Consider the following 18025-nt stretch of genomic DNA (forward strand, 5'->3'; position numbering starts at 1 on the left):
TAGTGAATATACCCCTGGCCTGAAATATCCCAGTACTGTAGGTGGGGTTGTTGGGAAAAGGTCCACAACTAATAGAATAATAAACCCAATGTTGACATTTCCATGCAGCCTTGAAGAATCTATAACATGCACATACATCTCGTGTTCATCTCACGTAAGACACTTGGACAAAGCGATTTCAACACAGTTCAAACCTTTTTTTATTCACATTAAATCTGCTCTCATATGATTAATTTTATGTACAGAAAGGTGTTTCACCAATACAGTAACATTGTACGTGTGTATCTGTTATAGAAAATGGTGGCTGTGGTGGGATAGTGTGTAATGCTTTATACATAGGTTATGTTGTCACAGATCAAGCACAGTAGTAGTAGTAGTAGTAGTAGTATCGTGTTTAGAACAACGGAGGATGAAGCCCTACACAGTGAAATGTTGTCAGTTGAGACACTCATGAACACAGCCTGAGCGAGCAATTCATCATGCACCTTCTACCTATTCAATAAAATACTATCTCTGCCATGCCTTTAGTTGAACTGTCTGATCCGGACTACTGTATACAGGGTTCTCCAATATGTTATCATTTAAGGGCATGTTTTGTTCTTGATTGCAGGAAATGGCAGTTACAGGTGTTCAACAAAAAAACAAACGTACTCAGCAGCACCACTTTGTTAAAAGAATCCTGGGGAGAACCTTGACTGTATACCATGTGTTGTCTGACTTAATATATGTTCAGTGTACAACGGAATGTACGCCGCAGCACCAAATAAATTCAATTTATCTCATCTCATGGAAAAAAAAGAATTTTCTTCTGCTGATCACAGCAGATAAAGCGCAATAGGTATGATGCAAAGCCTATAATTTCCAAAGGCAACTTTCTTTCCATAACTAATCAGCATGCAGCTTTAGTTAGTGCCAACGTTGCCCTAGTGCATTCCTTCTCAGAGGGGGGATAATTCATTAAATGACCAAAAAGGATGTGTGATTTGTGAGCTTTTTCTGATTCTTAGAAGTTGACATATCTCATCTCAACCTCATAAATACAAAATAAAATGTTATCCTTTCAACATCTTCTCTGAACCATTTTTAGAATATTTGACATCTCAGAATATAAGGCAATTTGTCACCAATTCTATTTTTATTTGAAGTGCTGAGACGTGCTCAACACTCCTGAGGATTGTCTGTAAAGGATGGACAGTGTATTCTGCTTCAACACATTTCCACTGCACTCAACTAAAAGGTGATATGTAATGACTACAGCAATTTAAACGTGAAAATAAGAAAAACAAGACCAGCTTATCTCAAAACTTCTCCTTAAAACAGTGTCCCACAAAAAACATATACAAAAATAAAAACTGTCCTAAATACTCCCTTAAACATCTTTAATGTTTACCGATAGACTACTGTTTATGTAAAACAACGTGTCCATAAAACAAGAAGTGTTTGCTGTTTAAGTATTAATGGAGGTTTTTAAAATCATTACTTTGAAACAGAGAAAAAAACAACAACGGAAGCTTAAGACCCAAACGGCAGTCTATTCCCTATAAAGTGCACTACTTTTGACCAGGGCCTTATACAGTGGCTGGCGAAAGTATTCCTCCCCTTGGCATTTTTCCTATTTTGTTGCCTTACAACCTGGAATTAAAATAGATTGAGGGGTTTGTATCATTTGATTTACACAACATGCAAAATATTTTTTGGGGGGTGAAACAAACAAGAAATATGACAAAAAAAAAACAGAAAACTTGAGCGTGCAAAACTATTCACCCCCCAAAGTCAATACTTTTAGAGCCACCTTTTGCAGCAATTACAGCTGCAAGTCTCTTGGAGTATGTTTCTATAAGCTTGGCACATCTAGCCACTGGGATTTTTGCCCATTCTTCCAAGGCAAAACTGCTCCAGCTCCTTCAAGTTGGATGGGTTCCGCTGGTGTACAGCAATCTTTCAGTCATACCACAGATTCTCAATTGGATTGAGGTCTGGGCTTTGACAAGACATTTAAATGTTTCCCCTTAAACCACTCGAGTGTTGCTTTAGCAGTATGCTTAGGGTCATTGTCCTCCTGGATGGTGAACCTCCGTCCCAGTCTCAAACCTCTGGAAGACAAACAGATTTCCCTCAAGAATTTCCCTGTATTTAGCGCCATCCATCATTCCTTCAATTCTGGCCAGTTTCCCAGTCCCTGCCGATGAAAATCATCCCCACAGCAGGATGCTGCCACCACCATGCTTCACTGGGATGTTGTTCTCGGGGTGATGAGAGGTGTTGGGTTTGCGCAAGACATAGCGTTTTCTTTGATGGCCAGAGTACCTTCTTCCATATGTTTGGGGAGTCTCCCACATGACTTTTGGTGAACACCAAACTTGTTTGCTTATTTTTTTCTTTAAGCAATGGCTTTTTTCTGGCCACTCTTCCGTAAAGCCCAACTCTGTGGAGTGTATGGCTTAAAGTGGTCCTATGGACAGATACTCCAAACTCCACTGTGGAGCTTTGCAGCTCCTTCAGGGTTATCTTTGGTCTCTTTGTTGCCTCTGATTAATGCCCTCCTTGCCTGGTCTGAGAGTGTTGGCGGGCAGCCCTCTCTTGACAGGTTTGTTGTGGTGCCATATTCTTGCCATTTTTTTATAATGATTTTAATGGTGCTCCGTGGGATGTTCAACGTTTCTGATATTTTTTTTGTTAACCCAAACCAGATCTGTACTTCTCCACAACTTTGTCCCTGACCTGTTTGGAGAGCTCCTTAGTCTTCATGGTGCCCCTTGCTTAGTGGTGTTGCAGACTCTGGGGCCTTCAGAACAGGTGTATGATCTCAGCAGATCATGTGACAGATCATGTGACACTTAGATTGCACACAGGTGGACTTTATTTAACAAATGATGTGACTTCTGAAGGTAATTGGTTGCACCAGATCTTATTCAGAGGCTTCATAGCAAAGGGGGTGAATACATATGAACGCACCACTTTTTACGTTTTCTTTTTGTTGAAACAAGTAATTTTTTTCATTTCACTTCATCAATTTGGACTATTTTGTGTATGTCTATTACATGAAATCCAAATAAAAATCCATTTAAATGACAGGTTGTAATGGAACAAAATAGGAAAAAATGACAAGAAGGGTGAATACTTTTGACCAGGGACTTATATAGGTAACAGGGTGTCATTTGGGACACAGACCTAGTGGTAGCCTGGGTACTAGACTATTTATGCGCTCTACAACGTTACATAATCATCTTTCCAAATCCTTGTTTGACAAGAAGGAACACTGTCTGGCACTCAGGCTAAAATACTGCCACATAATTAAGTAAAATCAAGTATTACGACAAATCAATAAATAAGGAAAAGTATTATTTATAAAAATAAGGAAAATGATTGTACCCCTTTTTCTTATCATACTGACAGAAATATAGGCTCTCTCCCCCCCTCATTTTTATGTCTCGTCCTTTTCCTCTCAGTACTGCAGTGACTGAACTAAATGAGAGCGTGTGTGTAGCAGTATAATGTGTCATTGTCATCGACTGAAGAACCCCTACACTCCATTCCTCCCTCAGCACCATACCTAATCATTAGTGGGCATGTGATCCCCCAGAGCTCGGAGGCACCGTACTCCCCCCACCCCCTCCTCTGTGTCCATGCCTGCCGTCTTTCCCATGTCCTAGAATACAGTGTGCACTTCCACAGCCCTCGTCGCCATCATCTCCCTCGCTTTCAGAGGAGGACTCCCCAAACTGTTTGGGCTTCTCGTAGACGCAGCAACCTGGGGGGGGGTGTCAAGAATACTCAGTCATCAGCCACCAATAATATCTAGAACTGCAACATGCACAGGTTTATGTGTAGATAACATCACCCCCTGGTATCTATCGCAGAGAGCCAGCTGGGACGAATACAGAACAGATGACTGCATCTAAACCGTCGGGAAACAGGTGGGAAATGGACACTCACACTTGGAGGACCTCCTTCCCAGATGCTCGTTGTCCACTGTGTCGCTGGACCACTCCACCTTCTTGTCAGTCTTTCTCTTCCTCAGCTTGATGGTCAGGCTACGTCCCTCCTGAGAGACACGCAGAGAGGAGCCTGTGTTTGTGATTCACCTTCATACACATAACAGGCATTGGGTGTTTCTCTTATCAACAGGGTCATGTAACCAGTCAACATCACATTTGCGTGTACTACTGGCAATGTACTAAACTTGACAGCTAGGCTAGATCAAGTGAAGTAAGATCAAATCATTTCGCCATGATTCTAGCTAGTTAACGGTTATTATGTCTGTGGTGCTAATGGTAACTAGCTAACTGTAGTTAGTTAAAATACCTAGCTAACGTTAGCTCCAATCTTTGGTGCGGCCACATGATGCATATCAACCTAGTTGTTATCTTTCTTCATCATATCATTCGCTAATTATAGCCGTTTCTCTAGCTAGCTTACCTGCTGGGGCGGGGGCGGTGTGTCAACTTGAACGGTCTCCGTTATCGTCTCGCTAGAAGTACCTGGCGCCTCCGCCATCCTGATATTAACCTGTCGGTTTTGAGCTCGCACCAGCTGTCAACAAGCGAAATGTCAACTGACGTTATTTTATCAACAACAATCACTCTGTTTCTTTAATCCGACACGATGAGTCGAATTAAACGTGATCAACCCTGTCGAGATACTCTGACTGCTCGTTGGATGTTCGACGAGAAGATTTTTGGGGAAGGAATTCCCAGACGGACCACTTCCGGTTGTTCTCCGCACAAACGAGTCCGGTGGGAAACATAGAGCTTGTTGCACTTTTGCTATGGTTGTGACACGAAAGACATAGATAGTCAATGAGAAACTGTAAAATCTGTTTAGGTTATCAGTTCAACATAATTCATAAAGTTTTTGATAAAGTGTCAAAAAATTACAATTAAGATATAGTGAACAAATGAGTTCATTCTCCGTTAGGTCGTAGTTGAAAGGTCGCAGCTAGTTAAACATGTCGGCGCCCAAGAGCACATCATCTTGAAGGTAGAGCACATTTTATTTATCATTCACTGGAATAATGTAGTCAACAGCGCTCAATCACCATATATTATTATGGCTATAAAACAGCAACGTAGCAAAGTGACAGAAGTCTCTGAAGAGGTGCATTTAAAATATTCTCTTGAGTCTATTTTACCCCAATGTATCACCTAGCTACAATTTTCATTCATGCACTTATCCAGGCAGCGTAATTAGCAAACAGAAAGCAAATGCCTAGACCCATGGAATGTTTGAAATGGATGATTGGAATGGATTTCAAAATGTCGTTCAAAATTTTCCAATGAAGGGGCTCATAGACTCATGTGGTCTATGGGAAATCAGTGGCTGCCTTATTTGCTTTACTTTCATTTTCTCTTGATTTGTTTTGCAGGAGATGTGGAGGTCCGCTTGTGGCCTCTCTGTGAGGGCAGCAGAGAGGGCAATACACAGAAAATGTTTACGTAGGCTCTATTCTCACAATGCAGCAAAACCTCCAAAATCAACTCCTGCTCTCCGGACCCAGGCTGAGAAAGAGAGACGGAGGAGAGATAAGGAGAAGGCCATACTGAGCAGTCAACACAATGTAGGTGACCTCACTCCTAGTTAGTGAACTCTTACGCATAACAAACCAAGACATGGACTTGTTTGTTTTACATGACAGTTAAATCCATTTTCAGAATGTTGAAGATCAAGGAATGAAATGGAGTGAGAAAGAGAGGATAGTGTACAGTGTTTCAACACCTCCTGGGGAGAAGAAAGGTAATGAATGTCCTTAAGATTTTATTGATGGAGGGAAACAATTGATACAGTTACATATCGGGATATTATTTTTGAAAATATATATTGTATCGTTTTGACAATATCGCAATAATATTTTTGCGCTAGTTGGCAAAACTCCAGTATTTTTCCTTCATAGCTTGTTCTCCATCTTCTTTTTAAATCGGGAGCCAATGTGTTTTCAGCACTTTTATTTCCGTGACTGATCAAAACTCGTTCTCATGTCTCTGTCTTGTCCAAACACAGCAGACATATGGTGAGAAATATGTTTGTAACATCAAATCTCAATAAAAATCACAGTATCGAATTGCAATACATATAGAATCAGGAGAATCGCAATACATATCGTATCGGCACCAAGGTATCATGATAATATCGTATCGGCACCAAGGTATCATGATAATATCGTTTCGGCACCAAAGTATCATGATAATATCGTACCGGCACCAAGGTATCGTGATAATATCGTATCGGCACCAACGTATCGTGATAATATCATATCGGCACCAAGGTATCGTGATAATATTGTATCGGCACCAAGGTATCGTGATAATATTGTATCGGCACCAAGGTATCATGATAATATCGTTTCGGCACCAAGGTATTGTGATAATATCGTTTCGGCACCAAGGTATCGTGATAATATTGTATCGTGAGGTCCCTGGCAATTCCTATTCATAAAATACTTACACCCTAGTCCTGTCATGAATGCAGAGATCAGGCTGGTTTCACTGGAATAATACAGCAAGTAGTCTTTTAAAGCACTCGCTTGCTCCCGTTGCACACTCTCTCGCTAAATAAATTCCTCTCTCCTTATTCACCCTGACCATCCCTTGTTTAGACACCACCGTGCCTTTCCCTTCGTCCTACAGTCCTGAGTATGTGGAGACCAGTTGGTACCAGTGGTGGGAGAAAGAAGGCTTCTTCACCCCAGAGATCAATGTAAGAGAATAGAGCATTATAATAAGCCATATTTAAAACTGCCTGTTGATGCTCCCATGTAAGGAACAATACATCCAGATAACCCAGATCTAATAACAATGTATGTGATAGCGCTTTAATAGTTAGATTTAGTCTAATGCCCATGTTTTTTTTGTTGAATCAACGTTTAGGACAGACTGCCACATGCTGTGAATCACTCCTTCTCCATGTGTATCCCTCCGCCTAATGTGACAGGCACGCTGCACCTCGGCCATGCACTCACAGTGGCCATAGAGGATGCTTTGGTCCGCTGGTAACTATTTCTCACCGACAGTAATACAATCAGTCGGATAGAGATGTTTCTTTTTTTGGCTGAAATGAAATGGCATCACATCAAATTCCTATCCGTCGTATGAGAACTCTCAGAGCTGAAATGTGTTGCTTTTTGAATGTATTTGACATGTTTTAGGAGATCTGATGAAATGTATTGTTGTACTGGTTGAATGTGTGTTGTATCAGGAGGAGGATGAAGGGCTACAAAGTTCTCTGGGTACCAGGCTGTGACCATGCAGGCATCGCTACACAGGTATGTCTCCCTGACCTGGCTATCCATGTTATCTTTCACATTCGCTTCTCTTTCAAGCTAAATATAAAAGCTGTGTCCAACCTTCTGGTCTTAATCTCAGACGGTGGTGGAGAGGAGGTTGTTTAGGGAACGAGGGAAGCGAAGACAGGACCTCAGCAGGGAGGACTTTCTAAAGGAGGTGTGGACGTGGAAGAAAGAGTGAGTATGAGATCCCTTTCTGTCCTCCCTTTTTCTCTCTCTCTCCTCTGCCTGCTGTTCTGTCTGACACTGCTTTCCACTGTCATTAGTAGAATCCTACAACTATCCATCTTCTTAATGAGATAAAGCAAGATGATTCTATTTTCATATTGGGTTCTGTCTGTGTGTTCCAGTAAGGATTCTGTCTGTTCTAGTAAGGGTTCTGTCTCTGTGTTCCAGTAAGGGTTCTGTCTGTGTTCTAGTATGGGTTCTGTCTCTGTGTTCTAGTATGGGTTCTGTCTCTGTGTTCTAGTATGGGTTCTGTCTCTGTGTTCTAGTATGGGTTCTGTCTCTGTGTTCTAGTATGGGTTCTGTCTCTGTGTTCTAGTATGGGTTCTGTCTCTGTGTTCTAGTATGGGTTCTGTCTCTGTGTTCTAGTATGGGTTCTGTCTCTGTGTTCTAGTATGGGTTCTGTCTCTGTGTTCTAGTATGGGTTCTGTCTCTGTGTTCTAGTATGGGTTCTGTCTCTGTGTTCCAGTAAGGGTTCTGTCTGTGTGTTCTAGTAAGGGTTCTGTCTGTGTGTTCTAGTAAGGATTCTGTAAGGGTTCTGTTTGTGTGTTCTAGTACGGGTTCTGTCTCTGTGTTCCAGTAAGGATTCTGTAAGGGTTCTGTTTGTGTGTTCCAGTAAGCGTTCTGTTTGTGTGTTCCAGTAAGCGTTCTGTTTGTGTGTTCCAGTAAGGGTTCTGTCTGTCTGTGTATTCCGGTACGGGTTCTGTCTGTCTGTGTGTTCCGGTACGGGTTCTGTCTGTCTGTGTGTTCCAGTAAGGGTTCTGTCTGTCTGTGTGTTCCGGTACGGGTTCTGTCTGTCTGTGTGTTCCAGTAAGGGTTCTGTCTGTCTGTGTGTTCCAGTAAGGGTTCTGTCTGTCTGTGTGTTCCAGTATGGGTTCTGTCTGTCTGTGTGTTCCAGTATGGGTTCTGTCTGTCTGTGTGTTCTAGTACGGGTTCTGTCTGTCTGTGTGTTCTAGTACGGGTTCTGTCTGTCTGTGTGTTCCAGTAAGGGTTCTGTCTGTGTTCCAGTATGGGCTCTGTCTGTGTGTTCCAGTAAGGGTTCTGTCTGTGTTCCAGGAAGGGAGAGGAGATCTATCACCAGCTGAGGGAACTTGGTGCGTCTCTGGACTGGAGCAGAGCCTGCTTCACCATGGATCCAGTAAGACAGTACTATTACACTACATCATCACACACTCACTGGCCTTGTGGTTACAATGTCCGCCCTGAGATTGGATGGTTGGGAGTTCGATCCCCGGCCAAGTCTTACCAGAGACTGTAAACATGGCACCCTATGAGTCTCTGCTCAGCATTAAGGAAATAGATTGTAGATACGGCCCTGCGATGCACTAGTGTTCTGTCCAGGGGGTGTACTGTACATACAGAAACAGGAGATAGACTAGTGTTCTGTCCAGGGGGTGTACATGTTACAGAAACAGGACATAGACTAGTGTTCTGTCCAGGGGGTGTACTGTACATACAGAAACAGGAGATAGACTAGTGTTCTGTCCAGGGGGTGTACTGTACATACAGAAACAGGACATAGACTAGTGTTCTGTCCAGGGGGTGTACATGTTACAGAAACAGGACATAGACTAGTGTTCTGTCCAGGGGGTGTACTGTACATACAGAAACAGGAGATAGACTAGTGTTCTGTCCAGGGGGTGTACATGTTACAGAAACAGGACATAGACTAGTGTTCTGTCCAGGGGGTGTACTGTACATACAGAAACAGGAGATAGACTAGTGTTCTGTCCAGGGGGTGTACATGTTACAGAAACAGGACATAGACTAGTGTTCTGTCCAGGGGGTGTACTGTACATACAGAAACAGGAGATAGACTAGTGTTCTGTCCAGGGGGTGTACATGTTACAGAAACAGGACATAGACTAGTGTTCTGTCCAGGGGGTGTACTGTACATACAGAAACAGGAGATAGACTAGTGTTCTGTCCAGGGGGTGTACTGTACATACAGAAACAGGAGATAGACTAGTGTTCTGTCCAGGGGGTGTACATGTTACAGAAACAGGACATAGACTAGTGTTCTGTCCAGGGGGTGTACATGTTACAGAAACAGGACATAGACTAGTGTTCTGTCCAGGGGGTGTACATGTTACAGAAACAGGACATAGACTAGTGTTCTGTCCAGGGGGTGTACTGTACATACAGAAACAGGAGATAGACTAGTGTTCTGTCCAGGGGGTGTACTGTACATACAGAAACAGGACATAGACTAGTGTTCTGTCCAGGGGGTGTACATGTTACAGAAACAGGACATAGACTAGTGTTCTGTCCAGGGGGTGTACTGTACATACAGAAACAGGAGATAGACTAGTGTTCTGTCCAGGGGGTGTACTGTACATACAGAAACAGGAGATAGACTAGTGTTCTGTCCAGGGGGTGTACATGTTACAGAAACAGGACATAGACTAGTGTTCTGTCCAGGGGGTGTACTGTACATACAGAAACAGGACATAGACTAGTGTTCTGTCCAGGGGGTGTACATGTTACAGAAACAGGACATAGACTAGTGTTCTGTCCAGGGGGTGTACATGTTACAGAAACAGGACATAGACTAGTGTTCTGTCCAGGGGGTGTACATGTTACAGAAACAGGACATAGACTAGTGTTCTGTCCAGGGGGTGTACATGTTACAGAAACAGGACATAGACTAGTGTTCTGTCCAGGGGGTGTACATGTTACAGAAACAGGACATAGACTAGTGTTCTGTCCAGGGGGTGTACTGTACATACAGAAACAGGACATAGACTAGTGTTCTGTCCAGGGGGTGTACTGTACATACAGAAACAGGAGATAGACTAGTGTTCTGTCCAGGGGGTGTACTGTACATACAGAAACAGGACATAGACTAGTGTTCTGTCCAGGGGGTGTACTGTACATACAGAAACAGGAGATAGACTAGTGTTCTGTCCAGGGGGTGTACATGTTACAGAAACAGGACATAGACTAGTGTTCTGTCCAGGGGGTGTACTGTACATACAGAAACAGGAGATAGACTAGTGTTCTGTCCAGGGGGTGTACATGTTACAGAAACAGGACATAGACTAGTGTTCTGTCCAGGGGGTGTACTGTACATACAGAAACAGGAGATAGACTAGTGTTCTGTCCAGGGGGTGTACATGTTACAGAAACAGGACATAGACTAGTGTTCTGTCCAGGGGGTGTACTGTACATACAGAAACAGGAGATAGACTAGTGTTCTGTCCAGGGGGTGTACATGTTACAGAAACAGGACATAGACTAGTGTTCTGTCCAGGGGGTGTACTGTACATACAGAAACAGGAGATAGACTAGTGTTCTGTCCAGGGGGTGTACATGTTACAGAAACAGGACATAGACTAGTGTTCTGTCCAGGGGGTGTACTGTACATACAGAAACAGGAGATAGACTAGTGTTCTGTCCAGGGGGTGTACTGTACATACAGAAACAGGAGATAGACTAGTGTTCTGTCCAGGGGGTGTACATGTTACAGAAACAGGACATAGACTAGTGTTCTGTCCAGGGGGTGTACATGTTACAGAAACAGGACATAGACTAGTGTTCTGTCCAGGGGGTGTACATGTTACAGAAACAGGACATAGACTAGTGTTCTGTCCAGGGGGTGTACTGTACATACAGAAACAGGAGATAGACTAGTGTTCTGTCCAGGGGGTGTACTGTACATACAGAAACAGGACATAGACTAGTGTTCTGTCCAGGGGGTGTACATGTTACAGAAACAGGACATAGACTAGTGTTCTGTCCAGGGGGTGTACTGTACATACAGAAACAGGACATAGACTAGTGTTCTGTCCAGGGGGTGTACTGTACATACAGAAACAGGAGATAGACTAGTGTTCTGTCCAGGGGGTGTACTGTACATACAGAAACAGGAGATAGACTAGTGTTCTGTCCAGGGGGTGTACTGTACATACAGAAACAGGACATAGACTAGTGTTCTGTCCAGGGGGTGTACTGTACATACAGAAACAGGACATAGACTAGTGTTCTGTCCAGGGGGTGTACATGTTACAGAAACAGGACATAGACTAGTGTTCTGTCCAGGGGGTGTACATGTTACAGAAACAGGACATAGACTAGTGTTCTGTCCAGGGGGTGTACATGTTACAGAAACAGGACATAGACTAGTGTTCTGTCCAGGGGGTGTACATGTTACAGAAACAGGACATAGACTAGTGTTCTGTCCAGGGGGTGTACTGTACATACAGAAACAGGACATAGACTAGTGTTCTGTCCAGGGGGTGTACTGTACATACAGAAACAGGAGATAGACTAGTGTTCTGTCCAGGGGGTGTACTGTACATACAGAAACAGGACATAGACTAGTGTTCTGTCCAGGGGGTGTACTGTACATACAGAAACAGGAGATAGACTAGTGTTCTGTCCAGGGGGTGTACATGTTACAGAAACAGGACATAGACTAGTGTTCTGTCCAGGGGGTGTACTGTACATACAGAAACAGGAGATAGACTAGTGTTCTGTCCAGGGGGTGTACATGTTACAGAAACAGGACATAGACTAGTGTTCTGTCCAGGGGGTGTACTGTACATACAGAAACAGGAGATGGACAGAACACTAGTCTAGGGGGTGTACATGTTACAGAAACAGGACATAGACTAGTGTTCTGTCCAGGGGGTGTACATGTTACAGAAACAGGACATAGACTAGTGTTCTGTCCAGGGGGTGTACTGTACATACAGAAACAGGAGATAGACTAGTGTTCTGTCCAGGGGGTGTACTGTACATACAGAAACAGGAGATAGACTAGTGTTCTGTCCAGGGGGTGTACTGTACATACAGAAACAGGACATAGACTAGTGTTCTGTCCAGGGGGTGTACTGTACATACAGAAACAGGACATAGACTAGTGTTCTGTCCAGGGGGTGTACATGTTACAGAAACAGGACATAGACTAGTGTTCTGTCCAGGGGGTGTACTGTACATACAGAAACAGGACATAGACTAGTGTTCTGTCCAGGGGGTGTACATGTTACAGAAACAGGACATAGACTAGTGTTCTGTCCAGGGGGTGTACTGTACATACAGAAACAGGACATAGACTAGTGTTCTGTCCAGGGGGTGTACATGTTACAGAAACAGGAGATAGACTAGTGTTCTGTCCAGGGGGTGTACTGTACATACAGAAACAGGACATAGACTAGTGTTCTGTCCAGGGGGTGTACTGTACATACAGAAACAGGAGATAGACTAGTGTTCTGTCCAGGGGGTGTACTGTACATACAGAAACAGGACATAGACTAGTGTTCTGTCCAGGGGGTGTACATGTTACAGAAACAGGACATAGACTAGTGTTCTGTCCAGGGGGTGTACATGTTACAGAAACATGAGATAGACTAGTGTTCTGTCCAGGGGTGTACATGTTACAGAAACAGGACATAGACTAGTGTTCTGTCCAGGGGGTGTACATGTTACAGAAACAGGACATAGACTAGTGTTCTGTCCAGGGGGTGTACATGTTACAGAAACAGGACATAGACTAGTGTTCTGTCCAGGGGGTGTACATGTTACAGAAACAGGACATAGACTAGTGTTCTGTCCAGGGGGTGTACTGTACATACAGAAACAGGACATAGACTAGTGTTCTGTCCAGGGGGTGTACTGTACATACAGAAACAGGAGATAGACTAGTGTTCTGTCCAGGGGGTGTACATGTTACAGAAACAGGACATAGACTAGTGTTCTGTCCAGGGGGTGTACTGTACATACAGAAACAGGAGATAGACTAGTGTTCTGTCCAGGGGGTGTACATGTTACAGAAACAGGACATAGACTAGTGTTCTGTCCAGGGGGTGTACTGTACATACAGAAACAGGACATAGACTAGTGTTCTGTCCAGGGGGTGTACATGTTACAGAAACAGGACATAGACTAGTGTTCTGTCCAGGGGGTGTACATGTTACAGAAACAGGAGATAGACTAGTGTTCTGTCCAGGGGGTGTACATGTTACAGAAACAGGACATAGACTAGTGTTCTGTCCAGGGGGTGTACTGTACATACAGAAACAGGACATAGACTAGTGTTCTGTCCAGGGGGTGTACATGTTACAGAAACAGGACATAGACTAGTGTTCTGTCCAGGGGGTGTACTGTACATACAGAAACAGGAGATAGACTAGTGTTCTGTCCAGGGGGTGTACTGTACATACAGAAACAGGACATAGACTAGTGTTCTGTCCAGGGGGTGTACATGTTACAGAAACAGGACATAGACTAGTGTTCTGTCCAGGGGGTGTACATGTTACAGAAACAGGACATAGACTAGTGTTCTGTCCAGGGGGTGTACTGTACATACAGAAACAGGACATAGACTAGTGTTCTGTCCAGGGGGTGTACATGTTACAGAAACAGGACATAGACTAGTGTTCTGTCCAGCGGGTGTACTGTACATACAGAAACAGGAGATAGACTAGTGTTCTGTCCAGGGGGTGTACTGTATATACAGAAACAGGACATAGACTAGTGTTCTGTCCAGGGGGTGTACATGTTACAGAAACAGGACATAGACTAGTGTTCTGTCCAGGGGGTGTACATGTTACAGAAACAGGACATAGACTAGTGTTCTGTCCAGGGGGTGTACTGTACATACAGAAACAGGAGATAGACTAGTGTTCTGTCCAGGGGATGTACATGTTACAGAAACAGGACATAGACTAGTGTTCTGTCCAGGGGGTGTACATGTTACAGAAACAGGACATAGACTAGTGTTCTGTCCAGGGGGTGTACATGTTACAGAAACAGGACATAGACTAGTGTTCTGTCCAGGGGGTGTACATGTTACAGAAACAGGACATAGACTAGTGTTCTGTCTAGGGGGTGTACTGTACATACAGAAACAGGACATAGACTAGTGTTCTGTCCAGGGGGTGTACATGTTACAGAAACAGGAGATAGACTAGTGTTCTGTCCAGGGGGTGTACTGTACATACAGAAACAGGACATAGACTAGTGTTCTGTCCAGGGGGTGTACATGTTACAGAAACAGGACATAGACTAGTGTTCTGTCCAGGGGTGTACATGTTACAGAAACAGGAGATAGACTAGTGTTCTGTCCAGGGGTGTACATGTTACAGAAACAGGACATAGACTAGTGTTCTGTCCAGGGGGTGTACATGTTACAGAAACAGGACATAGACTAGTGTTCTGTCCAGGGGGTGTACTGTACATACAGAAACAGGAGATAGACTAGTGTTCTGTCCAGGGGGTGTACTGTACATACAGAAACAGGAGATAGACTAGTGTTCTGTCCAGGGGGTGTACATGTTACAGAAACAGGACATAGACTAGTGTTCTGTCCAGGGGGTGTACTGTACATACAGAAACAGGACATAGACTAGTGTTCTGTCCAGGGGGTGTACTGTACATACAGAAACAGGACATAGACTAGTGTTCTGTCCAGGGGGTGTACATGTTACAGAAACAGGAGATAGACTAGTGTTCTGTCCAGGGGGTGTACTGTACATACAGAAACAGGACATAGACTAGTGTTCTGTCCAGGGGGTGTACTGTACATACAGAAACAGGAGATAGACTAGTGTTCTGTCCAGGGGGTGTACTGTACATACAGAAACAGGACATAGACTAGTGTTCTGTCCAGGGGGTGTACATGTTACAGAAACAGGACATAGACTAGTGTTCTGTCCAGGGGGTGTACATGTTACAGAAACAGGAGATAGACTAGTGTTCTGTCCAGGGGTGTACATGTTACAGAAACAGGACATAGACTAGTGTTCTGTCCAGGGGGTGTACATGTTACAGAAACAGGACATAGACTAGTGTTCTGTCCAGGGGGTGTACTGTACATACAGAAACAGGACATAGACTAGTGTTCTGTCCAGGGGGTGTACATGTTACAGAAACAGGACATAGACTAGTGTTCTGTCCAGGGGGTGTACATGTTACAGAAACAGGAGATAGACTAGTGTTCTGTCCAGGGGGTGTACTGTACATACAGAAACAGGACATAGACTAGTGTTCTGTCCAGGGGGTGTACATGTTACAGAAACAGGAGATAGACTAGTGTTCTGTCCAGGGGGTGTACTGTACATACAGAAACAGGACATAGACTAGTGTTCTGTCCAGGGGGTGTACTGTACATACAGAAACAGGAGATAGACTAGTGTTCTGTCCAGGGGGTGTACTGTACATACAGAAACAGGACATAGACTAGTGTTCTGTCCAGGGGGTGTACATGTTACAGAAACAGGACATAGACTAGTGTTCTGTCCAGGGGGTGTACTGTACATACAGAAACAGGACATAGACTAGTGTTCTGTCCAGGGGGTGTACTGTACATACAGAAACAGGAGATAGACTAGTGTTCTGTCCAGGGGGTGTACTGTACATACAGAAACAGGACATAGACTAGTGTTCTGTCCAGGGGGTGTACATGTTACAGAAACAGGACATAGACTAGTGTTCTGTCCAGGGGGTGTACATGTTACAGAAACATGAGATAGACTAGTGTTCTGTCCAGGGGTGTACATGTTACAGAAACAGGACATAGACTAGTGTTCTGTCCAGGGGGTGTACATGTTACAGAAACAGGACATAGACTAGTGTTCTGTCCAGGGGGTGTACTGTACATACAGAAACAGGACATAGACTAGTGTTCTGTCCAGGGGGTGTACTGTACATACAGAAACAGGAGATAGACTAGTGTTCTGTCCAGGGGGTGTACTGTACATACAGAAACAGGACATAGACTAGTGTTCTGTCCAGGGGGTGTACATGTTACAGAAACAGGAGATAGACTAGTGTTCTGTCCAGGGGGTGTACATGTTACAGAAACAGGAGATAGACTAGTGTTCTGTCCAGGGGGTGTACATGTTACAGAAACAGGACATAGACTAGTGTTCTGTCCAGGGGGTGTACTGTACATGTTACAGAAACAGGACATAGACTAGTGTTCTGTCCAGGGGGTGTACATGTTACAGAAACAGGACATAGACTAGTGTTCTGTCCAGGGGGTGTACTGTACATACAGAAACAGGAGATAGACTAGTGTTCTGTCCAGGGGGTGTACTGTACATACAGAAACAGGACATAGACTAGTGTTCTGTCCAGGGGGTGTACTGTACATACAGAAACAGGACATAGACTAGTGTTCTGTCCAGGGGGTGTACATGTTACAGAAACAGGACATAGACTAGTGTTCTGTCCAGGGGGTGTACATGTTACAGAAACAGGACATAGACTAGTGTTCTGTCCAGGGGGTGTACTGTACATACAGAAACAGGACATAGACTAGTGTTCTGTCCAGGGGGTGTACATGTTACAGAAACAGGACATAGACTAGTGTTCTGTCCAGGGGGTGTACATGTTACAGAAACAGGACATAGACTAGTGTTCTGTCCAGGGGGTGTACTGTACATACAGAAACAGGAGATAGACTAGTGTTCTGTCCAGGGGGTGTACATGTTACAGAAACAGGACATAGACTAGTGTTCTGTCCAGGGGGTGTACATGTTACAGAAACAGGACATAGACTAGTGTTCTGTCCAGGGGGTGTACATGTTACAGAAACAGGACATAGACTAGTGTTCTGTCCAGGGGGTGTACTGTACATACAGAAACAGGACATAGACTAGTGTTCTGTCCAGGGGGTGTACATGTTACAGAAACAGGACATAGACTAGTGTTCTGTCCAGGGGGTGTACATGTTACAGAAACAGGAGATAGACTAGTGTTCTGTCCAGGGGTGTACATGTTACAGAAACAGGACATAGACTAGTGTTCTGTCCAGGGGGTGTACATGTTACAGAAACAGGACATAGACTAGTGTTCTGTCCAGGGGGTGTACTGTACATACAGAAACAGGACATAGACTAGTGTTCTGTCCAGGGGGTGTACATGTTACAGAAACAGGACATAGACTAGTGTTCTGTCCAGGGGGTGTACATGTTACAGAAACAGGACATAGACTAGTGTTCTGTCCAGGGGGTGTACTGTACATACAGAAACAGGAGATAGACTAGTGTTCTGTCCAGGGGGTGTACATGTTACAGAAACAGGACATAGACTAGTGTTCTGTCCAGGGGGTGTACTGTACATACAGAAACAGGAGATAGACTAGTGTTCTGTCCAGGGGGTGTACTGTACATACAGAAACAGGAGATAGACTAGTGTTCTGTCCAGGGGGTGTACATGTTACAGAAACAGGACATAGACTAGTGTTCTGTCCAGGGGGTGTACTGTACATACAGAAACAGGACATAGACTAGTGTTCTGTCCAGGGGGTGTACTGTACATACAGAAACAGGACATAGACTAGTGTTCTGTCCAGGGGGTGTACATGTTACAGAAACAGGACATAGACTAGTGTTCTGTCCAGGGGGTGTACTGTACATACAGAAACAGGACATAGACTAGTGTTCTGTCCAGGGGGTGTACTGTACATACAGAAACAGGACATAGACTAGTGTTCTGTCCAGGGGGTGTACATGTTACAGAAACAGGAGATAGACTAGTGTTCTGTCCAGGGGGTGTACATGTTACAGAAACAGG

The 18025-nt window shown here is 44.0% G+C and overlaps 2 protein-coding genes across 2 annotated transcripts in view; one reads left to right on the forward strand and one right to left on the reverse strand.

Moving 5' to 3' along the window:
- Positions 1 to 176: 176 nt before the first annotated feature.
- LOC106589052 (protein phosphatase 1, regulatory (inhibitor) subunit 11) lies at positions 177 to 4715 on the reverse strand. Its single transcript, XM_014178724.3, has 3 exons — positions 4420 to 4715; positions 3937 to 4045; positions 177 to 3751 (listed from the first exon to the last, which is right to left on the reverse strand). The coding sequence occupies exons 1-3, from the start codon at positions 4495 to 4497 to the stop codon at positions 3561 to 3563; spliced, it is 378 nt and encodes a 125-aa protein (XP_014034199.1). The 5' UTR covers positions 4498 to 4715; the 3' UTR covers positions 177 to 3560.
- A 42-nt stretch (positions 4716 to 4757) lies between these two features.
- Positions 4758 to 18025, forward strand: part of vars2 (valyl-tRNA synthetase 2, mitochondrial) — a 46213-nt gene continuing 32945 nt past the window's right edge. Inside the window, exons 1-8 of the mRNA XM_082970243.1 lie at positions 4758 to 4980; positions 5366 to 5557; positions 5652 to 5733; positions 6593 to 6693; positions 6864 to 6985; positions 7192 to 7258; positions 7359 to 7456; positions 8561 to 8642. Coding sequence (XP_082826369.1) covers positions 5369 to 5557; positions 5652 to 5733; positions 6593 to 6693; positions 6864 to 6985; positions 7192 to 7258; positions 7359 to 7456; positions 8561 to 8642 — 741 coding nt within the window. The 5' untranslated portion in view covers positions 4758 to 4980; positions 5366 to 5368. The remainder of the gene's footprint in view (positions 4981 to 5365; positions 5558 to 5651; positions 5734 to 6592; positions 6694 to 6863; positions 6986 to 7191; positions 7259 to 7358; positions 7457 to 8560; positions 8643 to 18025) is intronic.

The sequence above is a fragment of the Salmo salar genome, chromosome 27 (genome assembly GCF_965601325.2).
Source record: "Salmo salar chromosome 27, fSalSal1, whole genome shotgun sequence".
Lineage (NCBI taxonomy): Eukaryota > Metazoa > Chordata > Actinopteri > Salmoniformes > Salmonidae > Salmo > Salmo salar.